Source organism: Phaseolus vulgaris, chromosome 9, assembly GCF_000499845.2.
Source record: "Phaseolus vulgaris cultivar G19833 chromosome 9, P. vulgaris v2.0, whole genome shotgun sequence".
In the NCBI taxonomy this organism is placed as follows: Eukaryota; Viridiplantae; Streptophyta; class Magnoliopsida; order Fabales; family Fabaceae; genus Phaseolus; species Phaseolus vulgaris.
This window is the reverse complement of record NC_023751.2, coordinates 21,280,499-21,301,827: the sequence shown is the minus strand read 5'-3', so window position 1 is coordinate 21,301,827 and position 21,329 is coordinate 21,280,499. Positions and strand designations below refer to the sequence as shown.

Here is a 21,329-nt window from a genome sequence, read left to right as displayed (position 1 = left end):
TGTACATGTATCACTACTCTTCATGGTTTGTAACCAATATGGAAGTTAGAATGGAATAAGATATCTAACAATTTTGCAAAGAGTTAAGAATTGAACACACACGAGAGTGTATTGACTACATGTACACATGAAGAAATCGGTAACATTTGACCACATAAAATTCATTGCCACAGTATCTTTCACTTAAAAAAAATAAAATTCACATTGCACATTTATTTTCCAACCATGATAATGATATATACCTGCATAAGCATTTTATTGACTCCATCTCGACACTTATTTTGTGGCTTTTTTCTTTTATTGTTAACGGATTTGTAAAATGTTGACATTGGCACATTCAATTTTCAACACAAGAAAACTTTTCTAAACTTCTTATTTTCCTCAACGCTAGTTCCATTATGTTCTTTTTCTTGTTAGACATACCGTTATCATCGTAATGTTGAACTCTAGCTCCACAAGCATTGCTGCACTTTAGTGAAATCATGTTTATCAGAAACCCTAATAAGCTTTTTAAAGCAGTTTGACAGTCTTATCCTTTTCAGATTCTTAGAAACGAGTTAAGACAGTGATTTGAAAAAATTTAAAATGGGAAATGTCTACAACCACATCAGACATAGATTATGGTCTCTAGGAACCGTCCCAACCACACCGAAAATGTACAAATGTGAATTACAAACTATATGATTTTTTTTTTATTTGTTGGATTTCTCACTTTTAGATTTTCTCCACTTTTATCTTTTTTTTTTCCTGATGTTCTACACCATTTTTTTTCCACTCTCTCTTCTTCCTTCCTTTCCATATTTAGTTTCTCAAATATTTTTCCTTTAAAAACTACTGTGACGTTATTTTCACGGCTGCTTCTTCCTGCACCTCCACACCTTCTTGTGCCACTTCATATGTTTTTTATATTACAAAAATATCTATTTTTAATATTTTGGATTACATGATTCGAAAGTCTTTTTCTAGATCCAGAAGGATTATGTAATTCGAAAACCTTTTGTTATTAGCTTTTGGATTATGTATAGAAAAACTTTCAAATTTTGTAATCCAAAAGTCTTTTTTTCAGATGTGTGATTAGCTTCCAGATTACATAATCCAAAAGTTTTTTCTAAATATGAGATTGACTTCCGTTCGGATTACATAATCCATAAACTTATTTCAAATGCAAAAAAAAGTTTTGAATTTTATAAATATCAAAAACACTTTTAGATCCAAAAACATCTTCCGGATTCTTTCAAATTATGTATGAAAGTGGCACAATAAATGAGAAAATGGTATTTTTATATTTAGTAAAAGGATGGTATGGAAGTTACATAAATGGTATACTATTAATATTTTCCAAAAACAATTTTCACCTTAGTTTTTAAAGATTTTCTGAAGAGAAGTTAGTCTTTTCATTAATAATTCTAAATCATCAGAAGACCATATCCTCATTTATGTGCCCATTGACAAAAATTTTCACTTCTAGATCAGATTGTCTGTAACATTTCTTTTTTCGATTCTTCTCCCTCAACAACTGCAACTTTCTCATTTCCTCTTTCTCAACTTCAATTATTTTTCCACCATGATTAAAACCTTATTCGATTGTTGTCCAAAACCCTACATTCTCAAATACATCCTAATTAGAAAATCCAACCCACATCCATAAAAAGTTAGAAAAGAAAAGGAAATCTTAAATTCTAATGGAATAAATCAAAATCCAACAACCAATAAAGGAGATTGAAAAATACTCCCATTGGAATGGAAGAAAGCACAAAAGAAAGTTGAAGATGGTAAACGAAAAAAATATCCAAGCGAAGCTTCAAGCTGAAGAACACTCTTGTTAGAGAGACATTGACAGTGATAGTTACTGAAATTGAAAGCTGAAGCTTAGACTACGGCCAAAGAATTAAAAGCTACAACACTTTCTTTACTTCCATCTAAGTTGTTTTAGGAACAACAAAAAGTATTCAAAATCTAAATCAGAGGATGTTATTCAAGTAATAAACAGAGCTTCGACAACACTACTTTAAGTTGCAATTTCTTGGTCTTAAAGATGGTGTTTCTATTAACGGAAGAATTCAACTAATAAAAACATTAGAACTAACGTGCAAGAATTTTTCTTTCAGAGGCTTTGTCGGTCATCGGCCATATATTTTAGGGACCTCTTTGATACTTCACTCTTGTCTTAATGCAGGTGTTTGGAATAATTTATTTTGAAAAATAATCATTTTATATCCTAACTTCTAAAAATTTAAAAAATAATAATTTTCCCATGATTAATCGCAACTAAATAACAACTCGCTCAACCAACAAATAATATGGGGCTTGAATTTGATTATTATACTTATTCCAGCAAAAGGATCACAACCTAGAAGCAAAAAATATACATCAACGGACACAAATAGTATCTTAACAGAGCATCAGAAAATCCACAAGACATGAGCAATGCAGCCATAAATGCTCGAGGTTCTTTGGCACAACTATATAAATAGTCAGTGTTATCTTCTACATCACATTATTTTATTCCCCTTCTCTTACCTTGCCGGAAATCTGTCATCTCACAGGTGCCATATCAAGCAGCACTTTCAGACTTTTAGTCTAAGAGGTCTCTTTCTCATACACATCATTGGCATATTTCCAATTAATAACTTTCCAAATGTTCTTCAGATAATCTGGTCTAACATTCTTGTACTGCATTGAGAAAAAACAAGCATACATCAGAAATTATTTTGACAACAGATATGCATCCAGGAATCTCGGAAAGCGTGTCACCTTTTCTTCCTGATTGCCAAATAATAGCAAGATAAAAGTTTCAACATATTGTACGTGACGAAAAATTAATTTATTTATAAACCTGTGAGTATGTGAATATTCTATTCTAAGGTGGGTGTGTGGATTTCAATTTCTAACCAACATAACGGACGTAAAATGAATACTCCATTGTAAGTTGTGACTTTACCTGAATTCTTGAAATTATAAGCTTCACTAAGATTTTGTTTTACTTTGTTAATAAAAAACAAAAACAAAAAATGGCTTTGCTACATTATATACATGTCTTCCTTTGCTAATTTATACAAATGAATGTTTCGTCATACCTTTACATTTCTGTTAATTATTGGACGGAATTTTAGGAAGAGGGGCTTGATTTGGACGGCTGAAAAACTACGAGGACTTTGCTTCAAGAAAATAAACAAACTGAAGACTAAATATGAGCAATTACATAAAACATAGTGACTAAAAGTGTACAAAACCTTCCAATTCCGAAACCTAGCTCAAGAATGGGGGAGGATTACCCAATTCTTATAAGAACTATTTTGGCCCTATCCCTAATCAATGTGAGAGATCTTAACAGAAGCTAATAATAAACTTCTGAGACTTAGGAGAAAGCTATTGCATCATTTCCTACTTGTGTTTATTATTAGTTTATGTTCACTAAAACCAATCAGTAATTTCAACTATCAAAATGCAAATAAATATAAAAGCTATAGAAGAACGTTTGAAGGCGAATTTCAAGATGAAATAAGGCAGTCACACTATTAACTATGTTAGGAAACCAATTCTTTGTAACTGACATTTTATTAAGATAAGTGTTGGGATGAAAAAGCTCTAAAAAAGGCGTTTCAAAATTGAGAAAAAAATAATTCAATTCTATTTTAACTGAAGAGATCTTCTTTTGAAATTCCATTCGGAAACCAAGAATCAATTTTTGCAACCACCCAAACAGACCCTAAATTTGACAGCCCAATATTTCTTTGCATCTCATAAGTCATAACCACCAAACTGAAAATATGCACAGGATTCAAGTAACAATATTACAGCAACCACGCTGTCACTAGTGTATCACCAAGTCATTTTTACCTGTAAGTAGTACGCATGCTCCCAAACATCAATACCAAGCAACGGAACCAGATTTGGTGCCTTGGTAACCAGTGGGTCCTGCAAATAAAATGTTAAAAATTACATCATATAATCAACAGACATATGCATAGAAGCATAAACATAGTTCACTAAAGCTAAAATAATGAGTATGTATGAGGATTGAGAAAAGACAAAAAACTCCAACTAGTTCCTTTTCTTTTCAATAGTTTTCATTATAGAAATATTTATATATCCTGAATACCATTAACATTTGAAGAAGTCCTCTACATTCCAATAATGTCACTTAATTTTAATCTGCACATTTTTGCTAATTTAAAATTGAGTCCTGGCTATTTTAAAATGTTGTAAGCAGGTCCCTCAATCATTAATTGCTATAACTTCATTAAAACTGAACTGACATTACTGAAACTTGTCTTACCAGATCTAGAAAAAAGTAACACCGGCCAAATAGCTTATGCCCCCTTCAACTATAAGTCAGCCATTGATTCAGAGGCAGCAAGATTAAACAGAGCTAGAGAGAAAAAGTTCACCTGAGGTCTATTGGTTGTTTTGGTGGTTGGGTCTAGACAAACAAAGTGATAGAACAGTTCGATAGCCAGATCAGAAAAGCAAAAAATGGAAGACAAAGAGAATGAACAGTTTAAAGAGAAGAATTGAGGAAAAACTGATAAGATATGGTGGCAGGTGGCTGCAGGTCCTCTCGTGCTCAGACTTAAAGCTAAAAAAATGAGAACTTGAGAGGTTGCTCTGTCTCAGCAATGATAACAAGAGAAAATGAAAATGAAAAAGTGATTAAAAAAGGATGGAATGACAAATAAACACTGTTGGTTTACACAGGTAAATATAGTTTGATATGCATATAATAATATTATTTTTGTCCACTAGGCAAGATGTTCTTTACCTAGAGAGATAAGAATTTATGAAGGTAAGTAAAAGACTTGACTAAAAATTTAATACAACGTGTGTAAGGACTCTAGAAATTTATACCTATAAATAAACTTGAAGTCTAAAAAGTCAAACGCAGTTTACAAAGCCATATTACAATATTAAAGTATTGTTTGGTAAAGTATTCTTTGATTGTTGAATCTCATGGGTTTAACATGAGGATTATAGACTATTCCAAATAGTAATATCAAAGTAAAAGATCTTGAATGGTGTGACAACTTACAAGAGATACAATAGAAATACAAAAAGGCATAATTGGAGGCCAAACCAAAAAGACTACTTTAATTTATTTCTTTTTTATTAAGTTACTGCTAATCTATGAAGCCTCTTGGGATCATGTAGAAAATGAGGAGGGGCATTGATGGTGGAAGGGTCAGTTTACCTGGTTGGCAGTGGTTTCAACTACAAGCCTCTTCAACTCTTTGTCCAGACCGAGCCACTGACAAGGCAGTACAGAATAAGTAAAAGGAAACAGCATTTCGAACAATGGCCAAGACATTAAGCTTATGCAAGGAAAGAAAATATTCTGGGAACTTCAGAATCTGACCAACTCACCACCCAACCAGACCCCTGCAGTGCTGCACCTTCTGCATTAACTTTTTGTATCAATGCTTCAAAAGAGCCAAAATGCGTGTCAATAGCCCATCCCAGTGAACCCTTGGGTGGCTCACCACCTCCTTCCTGCAAAAGGGGAGAAGTTTTATTAGGTAAAAGACCACCAAAGACAAAATACTTTCCCATAAAGCAGGATCAAAATACAAACTTACACGAACAGGAGCTAGATTTTTCCAGAAAATAGAATGGTTGATATGACCTGCAGGAAATGATCCTTAGTTGTACATGAACTGAATGAATTAGATAAATTTAAAAACCATGGAAGATATATCCTGGCTTCATCACTCAAAAGTTTTTTTGGTTCATTTTAAAACCAGGCATAATTTCTTACATGAAGAGTAAAATATGAAAAACACAGACAACAACTCCGGATTTCATTGCAGTTATGCAACCACTGTCCATTCTCATCAACCAATCCATCTTAGTATAGAGGCTAGACACCAACCACCCCCTTCGGTTTCCAAGCAGAATGACAAATTTTGGGAAACACACACACACACAAGCACTCAAAGATCCATGTTACACAACTACTGCATTTGGGTGAAATAAAAATTATGTTTGTTCGAGTACGATACAAAACGGAATGGTCGTCATTTTAATCATACGTGCATCAATGGCTAGGATACAATACAATATGTTACTTTCACTAAGCACTACCAGAATCACAGCGGCGTATTAAGAAAATCCCCACTCCCCTGCTTCTATTTTACTCCTGACTTATCACATCAACAAAGGCCAATTAACTTATCACATCAACAAAGGCCAATTAACTTATCATCCAGAACAAACTAAACAATCCACTATCACCTATTCAAGAATCGATTTTAATTCAATCAACAAATCACGCAGTCGCCGTATTTTAACATTGAATAAACCAAAGAAGACATACGAAAAAGAAGAAAGAGAAAAAGGGAAGCGGACCTCCGCCATTGAACTTGATGGCGGCCTGGAGCTTAACGACGGCAGCGGAATCGGCCTTGGCAACGGCATCTTGGAGCTGCTCGAGGGCCTTGTTGTAGTTGGTGATGTAAGTCTGGTGGTGCTTCTGGTGGTGGAGCTGCATGATTTCGCCGCTGATGGCTGGCTCGAGTGCCCCATAGTCGTAGTCGAGATCAGGTAACGTGTACACGTGCAAGCCGCGTGAGTGAGTAGCCACCGCTGAGCCTACTCGGAGAGGGTTGGCGTCATTGCGGAGCAGCGAGGCTAGGGTTTTTCTGGTCAATAGGGCTCGCGCAGCCATCGAGAAAGATACGGATTGAATGGATTTGTAAATCAAATGTTTTGTGGCCAATGCCAACTATATAAGATGATGCAACTAATACTCTTCTTTCAATAATACTTACTAAATAAATTCATGCTTTTCAACTCACTAAACTTACTTTTTTTAAGTAACATTTTCTAAATATAGTGATTGATTGAATATTAGAGAGTGTACACACCACACCAGTCTCAATGGGAGCGTTACAGCACACCACCACCACCCCACGTTATTAACATTTTCCGCCGCTTCTATTTATTTTATTCAGACTCATTTGAAACTAAATAATGAAATGCTCAATCAGAATAATGTTTTATCCCCTCATATTGGGTGCACTTCTATTCTGGTGCTGCTACCTCTCCCATAAAACCCTTCTTTTGTTATCATCATTTGCACCATTTCTATCTGATTCAAAAATACAACTTGTTTTATTACGTATTACATGATGAGAGTGAACTCTTCTCTATAAACATTAATAGGGAAGGAAAACAAAAATACTTTTTTAGAATGGAACTTATATATATATATATATATATATATTAATTTTAACTTTATTTAAAAACTTATTTTCTTCTCATACAATGAATATGTAAAAAGTCACAGTAGAATAACATTGTTGCATCTTGGATTCTGAATTCTATATCCAAGGACATCGCTGCTAGTGAATACCTGCTTCCATTGCCTCTGCAACAGCAAAATGGATCCCGAAATTTCCAGCTTGAAAGAGATTTGATGAGCCCTCATCAAGGTTATATGACATTGAGTCGGTTTTCATCAAGGTTGTATGTCAGTATTTTACAAAGTGAAAGTTTTCCTTACATTAACATGATAAACAAGTATTTACCCAAATATATCCTTAGTAATGGATGCTAATTATTTTGTTTCTTTTTTATTAGATGCTTCTTCATTTCATTCACTCGAAACCATATCTGCCGCACGCTTGAATTGATGTAGACAACAAGAGAAGCAAAATCAACAGGGAAATGAGAAATATTTTTTTCTTGGTACTTCCTTAAAAGAGCATAAGTTTCAATTTATATTACAATATACAAAGAAAAGATAGAGGGCACGAGTAAAGTTCAAGCCAAGAACAGTATATAATGCGGTCGTCATGCTTCGAATAAGTTCAGTTTCAAAAAATAAATAATACAATAAAGACTAGAAGAAATGACTACTTTTGGTATAGGAATACAACCAGGACATATCTAAAACACACAGGAAAAACTGTGAATAAAAGAAAATAATAACCGGTAGGTGTTTATACGTTATTCAGGAAAAGAAAAAAGTTTGAATATCTATATGAAATTATAATGTAACATGATGTGAAAACATCACCAGAAAAGTGTATGCTACTATAAGGCATATCTGTTGGCCAATAGAATTACGACATGACCATCTTGTTCCCCTCCCTAATATTGTTGGTCGGCAAACGGATATTAGACTATAGCTACTGAGAAAAATGACAGGGACATATATTTGGCAGCAATTCCACTTCCTAATTCCAAATGATCATGGGTGTCAACCCTCTATAAGGACTATAACTGTTCTTGAGAATGCTATAACGAAAGCCCATTAAACATACTAGTCATTGCTCTTGCTCCATACAGGGGACATCTGTCTCTGTCCAATTGTATCACTCACAACTGCACTTCCATTTTCCACATTGACCAGAGGATCAGATTCACCTTCTCTTGCCTGGAAACGTTAAGAAGAAATAGTGACAGAATGTACTTCTAGAAATGATTGTGGCAGTGCAAAAAACTAAGACATGCAAAGTTGGCCGAACAAACCTGGGATGCTTGTGATGAAGCTTCAATAGTTTTTTGCTGGTTCTCAAGTGTGCAATAGTAAGAATATAGAATCATCCCCATCATGGCTATCATAATTCCCAGAATGTTTCTCCAGCTAAATGGGTCTTGGAGTAGTATATAACCAAAAGCCAAGACAAGGCATGTCTTCAGGTGTCCAAGAACCTGATAGGTGACAGGAGATGTCTTTCCAATAACAAGGAATGTACTAAAATTGACTGAGATGGAGATAAGGCAGGAAAGAATAATGAAAACCTGCAATGCAGAAAGAAGCAGTTGATAACACGTTTAGAAAAGGAGTTGGAACTTGAGAATACTTGCTTAATAAGTTAACTCTTACCGTCACTTGTGTTGTATACTTGAAACCAAATACATTTTGGTTGGTTAAAAGTTTATCCAGATATGGACCAAAGATTAACAGGGTTGCTGCTTGATATGGACATGATTGATACAGAAGCTGGGTGGAAGAAACCTTGAACTTCTTTTGGATAGTATTTGTCATCTAAAAGCAACTAATTAAGGACAAGACACCAAATAAAACAGTGACATCCCAGGAAAATAAATCAGACAACCATCTGTGTAAAGCTTTTAATTGCAATAAAAACTTATATTTACTGCTAACTATCGTCAAATAACATAAATGAGAGCCCCTAGATAAAGAAAATGAACTTGTCCAAAGTCAAGGGAAACAGGGGCTTCCAGGCCAAAAATGAGGCTCTGCATGTAAAGCCTTGCACAATTTAAACAAGAAAACCCAACAAAAAATGAAGTTAGGGGTATGATTAGTTCTTCAACCACCTCATGTACCTTGGGCAGAAGATAATCGCTTCAAGTGACCAAGGCAAACATAGAATTTTTTTAAACTATAATTTAGCTGCATAATCCATAAATATTGAACATGTTTAACAAATAGAGTATATAATAATAAATGCCAAAGTTGAACACGTTCAAAAATAAGTCCCCAGTATATATAATATTCAATCTATCACAATTGATCAGACAATATTGCGAAAAAAAATTCATGGTAATGCAAGTGAAATTATTTAAAGGATACAATCTGAGCAACACAAGTTGTAATCACTGCAAGAAAAGATAAGAAAGAGCCAAGAGCATTGAGCTGCAAATCTGTGACAGTAGCAATCCCGACACCCAGAAGGAGGATACTAAGGGCAAATTGAATTCTCTTACTGCAATAACAAATGAAAAGACAACAATGAATTTTATTTATTGAAAATACAAAAGGAAGGTAAGCTCAAACAGTTAAATGTGCATAACAAATTGATACAAGCATACTTGAGGTCAAGACATTGAGTGTGTGTGTGTGAGAGAGACATAGAGAGAGGGAGACAACAAATAAGGCAAAAAAAGGTAGGTAAATGAATCAATTCTTCATTGACCATTACATAACTATCATTTCGAGTATATATCAACAATCAAACATAAAAAATCATAGTACTGACAAGAAGCTAAATGGAACCTGAATCTCTTCCCAAGAAAAAGGGTCTCCAACAGTACAGTACAAGGAATGATTGCCAGCTTGGTCATCTGAAAATGAATATCACAAATATATTCAGAGCTATGTAGTACCAACACTGATACGACACGGACACGGAGATACATATAATCTCTAAAATGGAGGACACGGGAACACGAATCTATATATTATATAATTATGAATTATATAAATTGACAATAAAGATTTATGTGCATTAAGTATGTTTCAGTTTTTTTTAGTATAAAGATGTTTTTTATGACTGATTCGAAAAGATTTGTTTATTAATTTTTTAAATAAAAATTTATACAATAAGTTTGAGTTTTTAGAAAACTAATATATTTCTCATTTTTAAAATTGTGTTATACCCATGTTAGAATTGTCAGAAATCAAACAAATATTTTTTGAATTGGACACTTAACCGATAAGTGTCCTATGAGTGTCGTGTCTGATACGTGTGTCCGACTCAGACACGCCATTTAAGAAAAATGTCCGAGCTTCATAGATTCAGAGTCAACAATAGTAAAATGAAAAAAACGGAACCCATAACAAACCTACCTGATAGAAGCCAACAGAATTAAACCCCAGGCTCAAATTTAAAAGTCCAATTGAGATCCCATTTAAAACCCCAAATCCCATTACAGCTTTCTGCTCAAAAGGTTTGTGCTCAAAGAATCTCATTTTGAGAGCCACATGAAGGGAACAAAATGTTACAAGCAGATGCCAGCTGGTCAAAGTTGTAGCTGCAAATATAAAAGGACAAATTTCAAAAACATATATTGAAGTGTAAACATTAAAGCTCAAATTTGCACACAGATAGATGGAAATAACCTAAACCATATCATAAACCAAATTTCAAAGGAGATAAGTTTACGTTCTTTGTCAATAGGACATAAAATAGGTAAATTAAAAAACACAATAATGATAAGTAATATCTAATGTTTAGATACTTCCAGAAAACAAAATCAATGACTATAATTTTTACCTGGCAACTTATATATTATTCACATTACTAAGCAGTTGTATAGATTGCAGAGAAAGAGGTAAAGAAAACAAAATACTTAACTTGGTAACGCCTAGCGAATACAGACAATAGATACGTCCAAAGTGGCAATATTTAATTTAGACAAAGAAGGGATATCAACAATCCAACAGATCATATCAATTTCCGCATATAGTATTCAGGAAACTAAATTCTAGACATAAAGGCAACATGACAAATTGTAAAATTCGACAAATCCAATCTCCAACTAACACTTCTAGTTTCTCTAAGGGCATGGGCAGTTGAGTTGGTGGAAAATGATTGTCAACCAAAAGTGATAACGAAAAACATTTTCTTTTCCACCTTCTCATGTTGAAAGAAGCAAGTATGGCGTAATTTTCATTATAAACTTCCACCTAAATAGCCAACCAGACACACCCTAGGTGAGTGCATAGTCTAGATCGCTGGCAAAATACATCACAAGGAGTAGCAGCAAGTACAATGGATCAACTTCCAGTTCCAACAAAAGAGGCAAGAGGAAGGGAAGGGTTAAAATTATGAATCTTCAATTGTAATAGCACACACGAAATCACACAAACACTGACGGAACAAGTAGGTTAGTAAAGGAAGAAATGAAAGACACAAAAAAGTGGCAAAAATAGAAAACAAAACAAGGGTACAAGCTTGCAACAACAATCAAGAGGGAAGTTATTTTACCGAAAATGAAATGCAATGAACTCATCAACGCCTTATTGCAAATCACAATGGACACAGATGAGACCACAGAAAGAGTCAACGCGCCCACAGTTCCCAGCTGGAAACGCTCTCCCTCGCCCATCTTCGTCTTTGCTCCAAAACCTGAAAAACCAAATCCAATCCGAAACAAAAAGAAGCATCCCCAATTTCAAAACACCAATCAGAAGGGGAATCAGCCAACACCCAAATGACATCAACAACAAAAAAGAAGAAGACGTTGAAACAGCAGAACCAGACATACCCAGAAGATAAAAACGACAACTTTACCCCACCCAGGAGCCGACAGCGGAGCAGGGGGGAGAATTGAGTGAATTGAGCCAAAGGAGTTTACGATTTGGGAGAAATTTAGATCGATTGAGTGATTTAGGGTAGAAAGAGAGTGAATGGTGAGGTAAGCAGGAAAGGAAAGTAAGAAAGTGAGGAAGGAGAAGGATTATGGTTGTGAGGAAGAGCAGTGAGATGCAGAAGAATGGAATGCTTGGTATTGTTGTGATATGTGTAGAGCGGTGAGTGAGGTAGCAAAAGAGATTTGGTAGTAAAACACTTAAAACACTCTGAAAAATGGAATTGATTAGAGTTAATTGAAATGGGGTTTGGTAATGGCCAAAACAGTTAGTGGCTTCAGATCCATAGTCAAAACCAGACTTTGCTTCCAAGAGAAATGTTTGGTAGTAGGGACATACCTCTGTTCAGACACTTTTTTTAACAAAATTTAATGGGCTCAATTATAACTATTAATAATAATGAAAACACACTATCTACATCTAATCTAATAATAAAAAGTAAAGTATCACTGTAGATTAGTAAAGTACAAAATATTATTTATTGGAGCTATAAAATAATATCTGAAAAAAATAAATATTTTATAATATTTTAATTACTTAAATGCTTTTATTAAAATAACTACACTTCACTTTTACTAATTTCTTAAATATTATAATATCAATAAAATTGGTTGTGTTTATTAGAGTGAAAATTATGTATAAAAAACAGTTAAAAAACTACATTATTAATTGTTATGTACTATTATTATGATTGATATTATTTTTATTGATTAATTAATAATAGAAATTTAATTAGTGATGAACCAAATTAATTAATGACGGTCCAAATGAATTAATATTGTTTCTGCAATGAAATTTATCAATAACAAAAATAGTAATTGTTTTTAAAGTTATAATTGAAACAGATTTACTCAGTTGATATTTTAATATATTATTTTAATTTTATAATTATAATATTTTTATTTCTGCTGATTTTTTAAAATTCTCATTCAATTGTGGATTTTTATGTAACTGATAATTATTCTTAAAATATATAAAATATTTTTTAATGAATTAACAGGGCAAAAATTCAAACTTACAGTTATTAAAATTAAACCCCAAATTTAGCTAGTTATTTGATAAATATTAATGATATTTTATGTTTTTCGACAAATAAAAAGTATCTATTTACTGTTATTAATTATAAATAATAGTAAACAGAATTTTAAACGAGTGTATCTAGAAATAAGTTGTTAATGTTTTTCTTTTATTAAATATTGAAAGAATTATTATGATAATATAATTTATCTGTATTTACGACGTAAAATTAAACTCTTTTAAGTAAATATAAGGATACTTAAATTTTGACTTTTTTTATTATAAATAAGAACTTTTTACGAAAAACAACTTTTTAAAACTTAAAATAAATGAATATATTTTCTTAAGAATGTAGTATACTAATTAAATATTATAACTGGTTCCGTTGCTTTTTTAAAATGATTCCAACTTGTTTTTAAAATTAATTATTACATGTATCATGAAATAATTTCATTACAAAATGTTCCGTACGTGTAATTTTTGGATCCCGATGTTTATTTTAGTTTCTTAAATATTCTTTTTATATTTTCATTCTTAAAAAATGTTAGAAGGTTTGATTGAAAATAATTAAAATTTTATTTTGCATCTATTTTATATATATATATATAAATATATCATAATATTTTATCAAAGTTTTGCTACAAAATATTTTAATGAAAATAACTAATTTTTTAATGAGTATCTTATTGAAATCTCTTTTCTATATTTTTTATTATTAATAAATTTTAAACATAAGACTTTCCTTATAACTGAATTCATTGTCACTCTTAATATTAATTTTTTTAAATGATTAAAATAAAATATATTTTTTTTAGTACATTAAATTTTGTTTAAAAATAAAATAAAATAAAAGTCACATTGTAATAATGGATAGTGGAGTATGACTTTCTTTTAAAAAAAAATAAAATAATTACTTTTTATTTATGCAGGCCATCGAATTAATCTATCCTGTTTTGTTCAATCTGTCCTGTTTTGTTGTTGATCCACAGAGACTACGAGTATACGAGTATGCGGACAAACCTAAACGGGTCAAGGGACAAACCTAAAGAGATCAACATGCTAAATTAATAGGTTCGCTCCACATTGCCATTTGTAGCTAGACCTGAACTAGACCTACTTGTTTATTTAATGTAGTAATCCAGACCAAATCTGAAACAAGTTTTATGCCGAGGATAAAAAATCTTCCTTTCCCCCTTTCTTTTATTCCATTGTAATACCTTCCATCTGATTACATTTGATCCGATTGTTCCCTTCTTTATTACCAATCTAAATAGAAGCATAATAAGTGGCTCATAAACGATCAAAAGAATAACAGTTTCATACGGATGTTAAATTAAAAGGGAGTTGTCATTATCATTCTGTCCCAGAGTAATGGTATACTACCGACACTTAGATAAGACAAAATTGGTGAACAACTCTCCTACCAATTGTTTCATCCCACCAAGTTCTAGGATATCACTACCAACAAATTCATGTTTCTCCCAAATATACATCTCCAAAGATAAAAGAAAAGGAAGAAAAAGTTGACTTGACACTATTATTTTCCACTTACTCTGCTCATGTATATCCTACAAAATACCTATGTTAACACGTTCAATACATCTTCTCATTGCCCTCGCCAGATTTCTCTTTCCTCTCCGTTGCCACCTTCGGAACTACAATTACAGCTTTTTCTGATAATGAAACACCACAATCTTCTTTCTCATCCCTTGTCGACAAACTTGGTTCTTTCAGTGATTGTGATTTCTTGAAAGAGCCAAACTTAATACTCTTCCATTTAGAGTCTTTTGGGCATGAGGAACTCCTGTCTTGCTTAGTTAACTGACCAGACTGTGAGCAGACGGTTTTGTGATGGCTTTGAAGAAAGGGGAAATCTTTCGTTGAGAGCTCAACTGACGTTGAACTACCCCCCATTTGGGTCGCAGAACAAACCTTTGGAAGAAGGGGGAAGTCTTCTTTAAAGAGTTCAAACAACTGTGGAGTACTGTCATCCATGTCTGTCTCAGAATGAACCTTTACTAATGGAAGGGAGAAATCTTCATTTGAAGGCTCAGACATACTCGAATTACCATAAATTCCTGTCTCAGAATCAATCTTGGCTAATGGAGCACACCCTTGGGCTTGTGTTGACTGTGTAGCCTTGCAATTGCATGGAAGAAGGGGGAAATCTTCGTTCGAGAGATCAAAAAGCCTTGAATCTGAATCACCATTACTCATGTCTGTCTCATAGTGAACCTCCTCCTCTTGTTGCATCTTCGGAGGTGATTTGGGCATTGAAATGTGCTTTGTAGAAGTATATCTCCTTGGCCTGTTCACCCTTGTACGTATACCCCAGTAGGAATTATAGTTCTGCAAGATTCAACCATTTTGGGGATGATATAGTGTTTTATTATCACAATATAAGGTTCTATTTAACTAAACTTCTCCATAAACACTTGTAAGAAGAGAAAATAAGATAAAGTATATTGAGCTTCTCTATAAGCTATAATCATCTTATGCATCTTAGCTTTTGGAGAAGAAAAATAAAAAAAAACTTTTATTAAAATTACGTGCATTAGTTTACTTTCTATTTTCTTCTCTTGTATAAGTGTGTCTATGGAAAATTTATCCAAACAAGGCCTATATAGATAAAGTTTCAGAAGAAAGACATTATACCGAGTCAGGGATGTATGTGCCTGTTCCACGTGATTTCCCTCCTTCTTCAAGGCTGTAAGTTGGATGATAAAGTGTTTGTCCTGGGATATATACATCTGTACCGCCTTGGTAAAACATACTCCAGTTTTGCTGCCTCGATAATGCAAGGATATCATCCTGAGAAGGCCTTGAAGGAGAACTGGAATGTACAGATACTGGCATGGCATAGTTACGATACAGCTGAATATATTGTAAGCCACCATAGTAACTTTCACAATCTCCACGGAGGACACACTCTTCAGATCTTCCAGTACCAAATGGAGAAACCGGAACATCAACATCTGCCCTTTCTCCTTTCCCATTCCGGTCCAGAGTGCTGAAGAAAAACTTTTCTAGTGCTGCACCCATGTTTTCTCCCGGAAGTGTGAGGGTCTGCTTAAGTTTTCGAGCACCATAGGAGAGAGCAAATCTTAGTCGATGTAAACTGGCTGCAGGTATGTAAAAAGGAAGGCAAATAAGTGGAAGAAAACCATAAATTTTAAAAACAAAACCACTATAGTGTTAAATATCATGAAACATCAAAATCTCTAACTATTTCAGTATCATATATAAAACTTCGGATATCAATATATCAGATATCAATATATATAATGATATTTAACTAATCTTTGATGCATTTTCACCAGTCTGCTGAGTTGTCGTGAACTTGTAGATGTTCTTAAACGTAAAGATCTTCTTAACTAAAAAACTTTCCATAGGGTAAAATTTGGATCTACTAAATACCACAAGTCCTGTAATTATTATGAAGAATGGAAGCTCAAGCAATTAAAGTGTGTATGCATACCATAATTCATATGCTTTTTTTTGTTACCATGTTGAAGGTGTAAAGTATCCATAAACTTTAGTAGGAAAAATAAATTACCTATGTTTACACTGCGACCTAGATTGTTGTCATTTCTAAGAGGATCCAAGATGTTCATGAACTTGACAGGAAATTCATGGGCTGTAGGCTCAGATGCCCTTGCTGGAAAAGAACACATATTCCTGTAGTTTCTGAGAAACTCTTTCTGGAGCAAGAATTCACCCTGATCGCATTCTGGTGTCTCTGCGACAAGCAAGCGAGTATGAGTATATCAAGGACTGAAGATTGAAAATGCATCCAACTGCTTACACATTGCAACACTTACCAGCAATTTCTGGAAGGGAGGATAAGGCCTTTGGACCCCATATACTAACATAATTATGGTCCCAATCAAATGAGCCATAGTAGTCTAAGAATATGAATAGCACCTGCTAGTAGTAGTAATTCAGTGTTTTTATTCTTGGAAGTTTAAATACAGATGCTGAAAGGGTGCATAGAATATTATTGATGGAAGACGTGACTCACCTCTAGAGGACCACGCACTGAAGAGTGAAAACGATTGATAATATACAAGACTAATATTTCTATCGCATATGTCGATAACAAGCCGTGGTGTCCACCAAGCAGTCTGCTCTCATAATAGCACCAAGCTTTGATTAAGATAATACTGCGCTTGAAAATATGGTTCTTTCCAACAAGTTGGTCAACCTAAAATATTTCCAATTAACAAAATTAGCAAAGCCTGAATATAAACTTAAAAAAAATGAATTTAATCAGAACATGGGCAAAATTTCTGTTTGCAATTAAAAATGAAGTAATAGTAGAATTTCATTAGAAGGATAGAGATCAACAAGTATTTGAAAGATGTTTTTCAAGAAAGTGAATGGAGTAAGAGAATGGAAAGGGGCTAAGTAAACAATTAAGTCAACGTTGAGACCACTAAACAGCAAGCTGACTGAATGGAGACATGGAATTTTTTTATGGTGTTCCTTACATGACATCTGAAACACAGAAACAGAGCACATGGTATGTAGAAATCAAACACCAATTAGGGGTAAATATTAATTAATACAAATACCTGCTCCAAGAAACGTAGAGTATAAAGTCCAGCCATCTGATTGAAAGAGATGTCAACTGCTATATTTTTCACTGTACATTTCAAAAGCCGGACCTGGAGCCCAAACATAAAAAAGGTAAGTCTAATAACAAAGCTAAGAAGATATCCTTTGACAACAAGAACATTAAACACCACTTCAAATAAGGTCAATCACAGAAAAGGATTAATTCTTTAATATAAAAGCCAGTAATTATAGCAGTTTAAGAAAAATTGTTTCTAAACCTGTGCCCGTATATCTTGTATGTCTTTTACTTGGTATTCAGGGTCATCTACACTTTGAAGTGCATTCAATACTGACTGTGCCAGATCCTCCTCTGCATCTTCATGACTAAGAGCAGTCAAGTCAATATCTCCATCAGGAAGATAGGTTTTTAGGGGAACAGAACCAAATGGCAAGACCTGTAGGAGATCCACAAAGAGGTAAAACATTAATTTTCAATCACCACTTTCATGGTATAACCATAATTAAATCAACTTGTGCAGCAAAAATGCTTTTAATATTTAAGTGCACTCAAGGTTAAAACAAATCTGTAAATTTGATATTGAGTCATCAACCCAATTCCAGAAGTCAACAATGTTCACCCAAGCAATCAATGAATAGGAAAATACCTCAACATCATTTCAGTTCAGGCATTTCAAAGTTATTAAAACTACAGTATAGAGAAATGAAATTTATCAAATGTGGTGGGGGAACTACAGGTTGCACATATTTTTGAATCCAGGCAGTAAATTTTGGGCTGGTTGGGGACAATTTATGCTTGCATGCTTGTGATTCCATGAAGTATCAATTCATATAAATTGCAAAAGAAGCTTTCTTTAGTGGTGGTCAGTCAAGGTGAGAGGAAGAGCACAGTGTAAAGGAAACTAAACCCTAAACTAAAACCTAGCATGAAAATTTTAAGCCAGCCCATAAAAATAAGATTATGTTGATCATAAGACTTGCAAATGATAACATGATTTTTTATGTTTTTTAGATATCGAAATATAAAAGGAGAAATGGATGGAGTCGATAGGGTAAGGCATCAATCTGCACATGTAAGGTAGGGTAGAAGTATAAAAGAGGCAACAATATGGTTGTAAAATCATGTTAAGATAGTGGAATAAATAATAAAATCACATTCAAATCTAACGGCCCTTAAAAGAAAAGTATGACAGGAGAAAGGAAAAAAAATCCATCAATCATTTCTACAAAATATAAAAGAATATTCTTAGCATACATCAAAGTGCATCTAATTATGTACAAACAATTTAAAGCAGCAAGCGAAACAAGAACACACAACTAATTATGAGGGAAAGAAAGCAACTTCGTTAAATGAACAAAAGACCAGATGTAGAAAGCCAACTCCGGCAATTAAATTTACAAATATGATAATTGGATCAAAATCCTCTAACCTCAGAGCCATAGCAACCTCTGATCAGCTTCTGAACATAATCAATAACATCCTTTCTGTTCACCTCAGATAATACATTTGGTTCAATTGTCCATAGTATCTCTTGTGCCCTCTCTTCAGCCATCTGCCATAGTTCCTCGTCAATTGATAACAGCTGGCTGGGCAAGGTGGATGATAACAAATTTTCTCGTCTATCATCCATAGCCCAGATGTTAGAGCTTAGAACTCTGGCAAAAAAAAACTAGACATGTAAGACAACAGCACAAACACAATATCTTGGCTTTACCTTCAGTCACTGCATGTACAACAGCAAATCAGCCCCTAAAACTAATATCCTTTTATATGATAACAAATGGAACATCACTGCTTGGCCACTGTGATAGTCCTCCATGAAAATTTCACACTTAGTATTCCCTCAAAAACCATTAATTTATTAAGTTTGTTATAAGAATTACCATGAAATATCCAGAACTTTAAAGGTAAATAACAGTGAGCAACCAACATGCTTGTAATTTAATTGAACTTGACTCAAGTCTTTAAGCTTCAGATACAATAATGCTGTCAGGGTTTGAATTTTAACTAGGTACACCTTTCCCCTCACCTACCAGTGCTTGTGACTCCAATATGTAATAATATATAGACCCAAGGACTAGTTCAAAATAAAGCTGAAACAGAATATGATAAATGTGACATAACTAGCAGAATCTTTTTTTAACTAAAGCAATGGCAGACATTTAGCAAAGAAAAATGATTGTGAATGAATTCAACAACTGAGATGTTACCAGAAAGGGGAGAAAAGCGTGACTCACTATTTACACTAAAATTTCTATGTTCTTTTTGTTATGCTATTTATTTATGAAGTAAATTCATTTTAATTAGCAAACTAATACAGAACATTTTAACTCGTGGTGTTTTAAATGGTTTCTAGCAACAGATTATTCAGTCTTCCTCCGCCTCTGTTTAACCCAGATTCTCATTTAGGGCTCTATTGATCCTCACATGATCAAAATCATCATCATCATCATCATCATCTCCTCAATAAATGTTATTCTAACTTCTTTTCAAACACTAATCTACCCCACATAAACTCTTCAACACACCAAGCATAACACATCAAAAGCAGGCGACAGGGTTCCTCGCCAAGGTTTCATATGTTACAGCACGTCACAATTCACAAACAAGACACATATATCAGGGCACGCACAAATTCAAATTCAGCAATTGGGTTGAGAGGAAGGGTAGAAAAAATTAACCCCACAAACCCTATTCCCGACCCAAAACCCAAACAAGAAAAAAACTTTGTTCTTGATACAGAAAACGCTCAAGAACTCAATTATCAAAGGAACATTGAACAACGAGGGGCAAAAAACCCATGACTCAAACAAAGAGTACTTTGGGGTCACAGAATTTCTCCCACGAAACCCCATTGCAGCCATACCTCAACTATACCCACAACATCACAGGTTCAGGGAAAGAGAATTTTACCAGAAAAAAACACAAAAAGTTTGTAGCTTTTGTCTCTGATGCAGTCGGCTCGAAAGATCTAAACCTCATTACCAACGGTCAGAGCAATTAACTTTTCAGCAGAAATTCCCCTCCTTCAATGTCATCCACAATATGGCCCACATTATTTGAACCTACTCATTCTGCCGTCGCAGGAACCGGGATCTTTGTTCTTTTATATATATATACACACACAGACACACGTGTGAAAAGAATTAAAACCACCTGAGTCTCGAAAACCACGACTTGACTTTATCCGTTTTGACCCACATTGACTATTTTTCAGGTTTCAATCTTCTATCATTCACTTCGAACACAGATATAATATTTTTTTAAGGCTTAATTATGTCTGAAACTTTCTGATAACATTGAATTTGGTTACAAATTTGAAAAAAAAGAGTTTACTTTTTTATCTCAAAATAGAAAAATGATTCTATTTCCTACTTTTTAAAACCATTTTTAATGTTTTAAATTTAATGATTAAATTCACATTTTTACTGAATTTCAGGATTGGAATATTTTCTTAATTTGAAATACTAAAAGAGAATTTATTCTAAATTTTAGGATATAAAAGTATAATTTATATTTTTAAATAAAGACAAATACAGCTGTTACAACTTTTTTAGATCATAACTCACAGTTTTGGACATGTTAAGGGAATAACAAGATAAGCACATAAAAAAGAACATTCTTATAAGATAGCAGTGATTTTGATTGAAAGATCCAATTTTTTGTTTCATCCAT

The 21,329-nt window shown here is 33.6% G+C and overlaps 3 protein-coding genes across 3 annotated transcripts; all 3 read right to left on the bottom strand.

The window, feature by feature from the left end:
* Positions 1-2,284: 2,284 nt before the first annotated feature.
* LOC137821378 (superoxide dismutase [Mn], mitochondrial-like) lies at positions 2,285-6,941 on the bottom strand. The gene is made up of 6 exons (XM_068625938.1): positions 6,343-6,941; positions 5,574-5,620; positions 5,362-5,487; positions 5,189-5,245; positions 3,841-3,918; positions 2,285-2,673 (listed from the first exon to the last, which is right to left on the bottom strand). The coding sequence occupies exons 1-6, from the start codon at positions 6,659-6,661 to the stop codon at positions 2,581-2,583; spliced, it is 720 nt and encodes a 239-aa protein (XP_068482039.1). The 5' UTR covers positions 6,662-6,941; the 3' UTR covers positions 2,285-2,580.
* A 969-nt stretch (positions 6,942-7,910) lies between these two features.
* Positions 7,911-12,424, bottom strand: LOC137821377 (UDP-xylose transporter 3-like). The gene is made up of 8 exons (XM_068625937.1): positions 11,959-12,424; positions 11,679-11,819; positions 10,538-10,722; positions 9,965-10,032; positions 9,542-9,674; positions 8,828-8,989; positions 8,470-8,742; positions 7,911-8,374 (listed from the first exon to the last, which is right to left on the bottom strand). Exons 2-8 carry the CDS (start codon positions 11,797-11,799, stop codon positions 8,261-8,263), a joined length of 1,056 nt encoding a protein of 351 aa, XP_068482038.1. The 5' UTR covers positions 11,800-11,819; positions 11,959-12,424; the 3' UTR covers positions 7,911-8,260.
* Positions 12,425-14,406: 1,982 nt separating this feature from the next.
* On the bottom strand, positions 14,407-20,880 carry LOC137820952 (uncharacterized). Its single transcript, XM_068625307.1, has 9 exons — positions 20,568-20,880; positions 19,084-19,309; positions 17,914-18,090; positions 17,653-17,745; positions 17,100-17,282; positions 16,900-17,002; positions 16,635-16,817; positions 15,734-16,200; positions 14,407-15,427 (listed from the first exon to the last, which is right to left on the bottom strand). The coding sequence occupies exons 2-9, from the start codon at positions 19,282-19,284 to the stop codon at positions 14,672-14,674; spliced, it is 2,163 nt and encodes a 720-aa protein (XP_068481408.1). The 5' UTR covers positions 19,285-19,309; positions 20,568-20,880; the 3' UTR covers positions 14,407-14,671.
* Between the last annotated feature and the right edge of the window lie 449 nt (positions 20,881-21,329).

Bases quoted from the DNA above. Each gene is read 5' to 3' on its own strand.
- LOC137821378 (XM_068625938.1), bottom strand. From the start codon at position 6,661: ATGGCTGCGCGAGCCCTATTGACCAGAAAAACCCTAGCCTCGCTGCTC. The intron at 5,488-5,573 runs GTAAGTTTGTAT...CCCCTTTTGCAG, and splicing joins AAAATCTAGCTCCTGTTCGT to GAAGGAGGTGGTGAGCCACC. The intron at 3,919-5,188 runs GTAAACTGACCC...TTTTATTTGCAG, and splicing joins TTGAAACCACTGCCAACCAG to GACCCACTGGTTACCAAGGC.
- LOC137821377 (XM_068625937.1), bottom strand. From the start codon at position 11,799: ATGGGCGAGGGAGAGCGTTTCCAGCTGGGAACTGTGGGCGCGTTGACT. The intron at 9,675-9,964 runs GTTCCATTTAGC...TTGTTATTGCAG, and splicing joins TTTCTTGGGAAGAGATTCAG to TAAGAGAATTCAATTTGCCC. The intron at 8,990-9,541 runs GTATCCTTTAAA...AGTTGCTTTTAG, and splicing joins CAACTTGTGTTGCTCAGATT to ATGACAAATACTATCCAAAA.
- LOC137820952 (XM_068625307.1), bottom strand. From the start codon at position 19,284: ATGGATGATAGACGAGAAAATTTGTTATCATCCACCTTGCCCAGCCAG. The intron at 16,818-16,899 runs GTAAGTGTTGCA...TGCTTGTCGCAG, and splicing joins CTCCCTTCCAGAAATTGCTG to AGACACCAGAATGCGATCAG. The intron at 16,201-16,634 runs GTAATTTATTTT...ACATACCTGCAG, and splicing joins AGGTCGCAGTGTAAACATAG to CCAGTTTACATCGACTAAGA.